The sequence below is a fragment of the Brassica oleracea genome, chromosome C3 (assembly GCF_000695525.1).
Source record: "Brassica oleracea var. oleracea cultivar TO1000 chromosome C3, BOL, whole genome shotgun sequence".
Taxonomy (NCBI): Eukaryota; Viridiplantae; Streptophyta; class Magnoliopsida; order Brassicales; family Brassicaceae; genus Brassica; species Brassica oleracea.
This window is the reverse complement of record NC_027750.1, coordinates 20,843,308-20,847,572: the sequence shown is the minus strand read 5'-3', so window position 1 is coordinate 20,847,572 and position 4,265 is coordinate 20,843,308. Positions and strand designations below refer to the sequence as shown.

Here is a 4,265-nt window from a genome sequence, read left to right as displayed (position 1 = left end):
TATCATTTCATCAGATCAGCGTTGGAAGATGAAATGTTGGTGCTTGAGAAGATCCCAGGAAGCAAGAATCCGGCAGACATGTTGACGAAGGTCGTGCCGTATGACAAGCTGAGGTTGTGTGCAACCTCAGTAGGCTTGTTGGAGTAACAAGCTGGGAAGACCTGCTACATTAATCAAGGTGTGAAGACAGATTAAAACCAGTCTTCAAGTGGGAGATTGTAAAGAACATGTTTTTGGTTGGTACAACAAGAAGTTGTATCAAGAACATGTTTGTTGATTAATTCAACAACACATTTCTTTTGTGTTTTTGGTAGGTGCAACAAGAAGTTTCACCAACTCCTCATAATCTCCTATAAATAACCACACAAGGAGAAGAAGAAATCCATCCCAAAAACAAAGTAAGAGAGAACAAGACAAGAGAAGAAGAGAGTGAGCAAGAGAGAAAATAAGAGAGAAAAAAAAAAATATATCTTTCTTGTGAGAAAATCTTTCTCTTTAAGAAATTACGAGTAATTTCTTGAGTGTATTTGGGATCGGGTGTGAGTTGCGAGTTTGTAAAATTTCCCGGGTTGATAATAAAAGATCTGTAGCAGGTTCGGAGACGTAGGCAACATTGGCCGAACTCCGTTAACAATTTTGTGTGTGCTCTTTTCTCGCTCCCATAAGATCGGTTTTTCCGCAAAAATTTAACCGCATATTTCCTAACAACCACTAGAAATATTTATGAAAAAAATCTCTTAAAAGAAAAGAAGAAAAACTCAAGATTAGGGGTTGTTATATACTTGATTTAGGCATTTTACATCCACTTAAAGACCATTCAATTATATATATAATCACATATATTTGCAAAACTTTATGAAAACATGATGTGAAGAAGAAGATGACAAAAACAGACCATTATCTATTGAGGAAAGTAATGGTAATGGAGATAACGTTTTAACTAAGTAAGTAGAAAACAATCTTAACAGAAGAGACGACGCTGCAGCAGCTTCTTCACTGAGAAACTTAACCTTGTTGTAATAGTTATATTCTTGTGGTCGAGGAATTTCCGCCGTCCTGATTTTGAGCATTGTCACCAACACGTCTGTGCTTGGTCTATTCTCAGCTTTATCATGGACACAACCAAGTTCACTGTATGCATACAGATCGAACTTTGTTGTGCCCAAGATGAAGCTGCGAATAGACCAAGCCACGACCTGGTGGTGGTATTAATGTTCAAAAGCAGGATAGCCGATTTTTTTTTTTTCTCAAACACAATTAACAAACTATTACTAGGCTAAATTTCTGTGCACGATCATCTCAATTTTTCAAACGCTGGGCGATACTGTTTGAGAGGCAGTTTCGTTCACTCCATGCATGTTATTTTATGAATATACCAAATGTGTTCTTTTTTAATGACTTGTTATTAGAAAAGATATCAATATTGTAATGGTACGTACGAGTAGTTACTCTTACAAAGCTGAGAAGACTACCGCCACGGTGTGATTGATAATTTGCTGCTCTGTAATGGAATATACTCTTAAGCATAGTCATCCCAAAGCTATAAACAACGGATTTTCTTCAACATTGAATCGCCCCCGCTGATCCTTGGAGCCTTGTTGAACAATACGGTATATACTCTTAAGCATATCAACCCCAAAGCTATATACATCAGATGTCTCCAACATTGTATATGTCTAATACAATGTCGGACAAATCCGATGTGTATAGCTTCGGAGTTGATATGCTTGAGAGTATATTCTGTTTTGCTCAACAAGGCTCCAATAATCAGCAGGGGCTCTGATACCGTGCTGTAAATTGCAAGAAATTGAAGGCTGTCTTCATCACTTTGTTGTCACTCTAGTTCAAGAATAAGGGAAAACGTTTTTAGACATAGAAAAGATGGGAGAAACTGATTTTTTTTCCCATACATTACACAAAACATCCCATAGCACATATTTATACAAGAAAAAAAACAGCATATTTGACCAAAAAAAAAAAAAAAAAAATCTCTGTATTCTCCACTCCTTACCCATACTTCTAGTTCTAGACTTTTAGATTAAAATATCAAGCAAACACAAAGACTTTTTATGTTTTATCTTAACGGTAAGTTCTAGCAACTCCCTTCACTTGTTACATCTTCTCAGTTCCCTCGTTTTGTGCCTTTTGGTTTGAGAACAAATAGGCATCATTCAACTCTCCCTCTGCCCTGATGAACAAAGCATCTATCTCCATACCCTATGTGTTTTTAACCATCAACTATTGTCTCTCTGAGTCTGACCCTACTGAACAATGCCTCTATCTCCATACCCTATTTCTTCTAACCATCAACTGTCCCCTAGTGAAACATTATTACTCTGTTTCCTCGACTACTTTGGCATTGAAAGCACATGGGTCCACTTTCCTTGTTTGGTTTCTGGTAAATAATATTTGGCTTATGGTATAGAAAGGGTGGGTGTCTTTAAAATTCTGATTACAAAAATGATTTTTAAATGGTTATATAAACAAGATCATGAATGGATCTGTAAGCTTGTCTTCTTATCTTTTTTGGATTTCTGTTCTAAGAGTGTCATGACGGCTTCTCATCTCAACCACATCCACCAAACGACCAAAGCAATGAGACAGATTAGAAACTTTAGTGGAAGATCTTCCACGAGACTGAAGATGAAAGGAATCACAACAAAATGCATTGATAGAGATATGAGAGCTTTAATGGTGGATTGTTCTTCATTGCAATCCAAAACATATATATATAATGTGGAAATGTCGAAGAAGAAACCGTATTTTAAGATAGAGAATAGTGTCTTTAAATCATCGTTCACATAGTCTCATGTCCAATGCTTTACAAGACTTGCTCTTACCGCCGGAGACTTGAGTATAAGAGACATCTTCCCCTCTATTATCTTCTTCCATAGACTTAAAGCACAACTTCTCTTCACCACCGTCAACATTGCTTGTCCCAGAAGTTGAAGCAATACCACAAGGCTGTGTTCTCATTTGAACAGACCTGAGTAGAGCGGTCCTTCTCAAGTCACTGGAATGGCAGATGTCGCTAGGCGACGATGGAAACCTTCCTTCCGTGTCTGATCCTCTTGGACGAGACTGTGGAGTAGTAGCATTGGTGCTCATGGAGGCAGGGCATGAATGTGAATTTGACAAATGGTGTGAGGTTGTTGAAGTAAGAGGTCTATGGTATCGGTAAGGTGAAACAGGACTAGTAGGGCGGCTCTCGGGTTGCTGCGATGAGCTCGTGCTTGTTATTGGGTCCTCGCAGAACCTAGCTTCGTCGGAGTCTTCAGACATGGGAGAGTACTGTAATGACAAGTCATCCCTGTGTTACATACAACACATGAATGAATGAAGCTCCTCACCAGAGATAATAATAATAATGTCTAAACAATCATAAAACTTAAAATCAGGGCTTGTTGAGACTTGCATTTTAAAAACACACATTAAAAGATCATTCAAGTTATATAATATAATATTATATAAGCAAATGTAATACCAAAACGTTTGCGATATGAATTGGATGATGCCAAGAAGAAGAAGATGATATAACAGACCTGTGAATGTGATTGTTGGGAGAAAGAAGGGTGTCAGAGCGAGAAGGAGAGTCTAACATGTTGACAGGAAGCGAGTCTCCGACGGTTAGTCCGTTTAAACTGCAAGCCATTATCTACGAGAGCAACATTCAATCTCAATAATAGCCAATTGCAATCAATACAATTAGCAACTATACAAGGCAAACAATTGAATCGAAAAGAATCAGCTTGAACGATTGAATCAAAGAGAGAGAGCCAAACCTCGCTGAGATAACGTTTCTGGGAGCGGAGGTTGTCGAGATAGACCTCGTCGTCTTCCGGATCTCTTGTTCGTTTCCCGCTCGGCGAAGAAGACGACGCCGGCGACGATGCTGATATCGGCGTCGATCGCGATTCCGGCCCCATTTTCAAACCCTAACAAATTTTACAGTGTATCAACGAATCTCTATAAAGCGGTTACGGATGTGATCATTCACCGTATCTCTTATATATTAATCTACATACATTACTAAAGTTTTACGGCAATTGTGTCACCACCTGAATTAAATTCACGATTCTTAAAAAAAATAGTTTATTACCGCTTGACTTATATTCTACTTTTTTATTAAACTAACTATTAAATTGATAAATAGTGTACAAAATAATATTTTCGTACTTTCTTTAAACGAAATCTACGGAATTGTCTAATATAATTAAGGTATATATGACAATTAATGATTATGAATAATAAATATTTGATAACAA

The 4,265-nt window shown here is 37.5% G+C and overlaps 1 protein-coding gene across 1 annotated transcript; it reads right to left on the bottom strand.

The window, feature by feature from the left end:
- Positions 1-2,647: 2,647 nt before the first annotated feature.
- Positions 2,648-3,993, bottom strand: LOC106332235. Its single transcript, XM_013770711.1, has 3 exons — positions 3,783-3,993; positions 3,543-3,655; positions 2,648-3,310 (listed from the first exon to the last, which is right to left on the bottom strand). Exons 1-3 carry the CDS (start codon positions 3,924-3,926, stop codon positions 2,791-2,793), a joined length of 777 nt encoding a protein of 258 aa, XP_013626165.1. The 5' UTR covers positions 3,927-3,993; the 3' UTR covers positions 2,648-2,790.
- Between the last annotated feature and the right edge of the window lie 272 nt (positions 3,994-4,265).

Excerpts from the sequence above, each read along its gene's own strand:
- LOC106332235 (XM_013770711.1), bottom strand. The coding sequence starts at position 3,926 with ATGGGGCCGGAATCGCGATCGACGCCGATATCAGCATCGTCGCCGGCG. Across the intron at positions 3,656-3,782 it reads AGAAACGTTATCTCAGCGAG|ATAATGGCTTGCAGTTTAAA; the intron begins GTTTGGCTCTCT and ends TTGCTCTCGTAG. Across the intron at positions 3,311-3,542 it reads CCCAACAATCACATTCACAG|GGATGACTTGTCATTACAGT; the intron begins GTCTGTTATATC and ends TATGTAACACAG.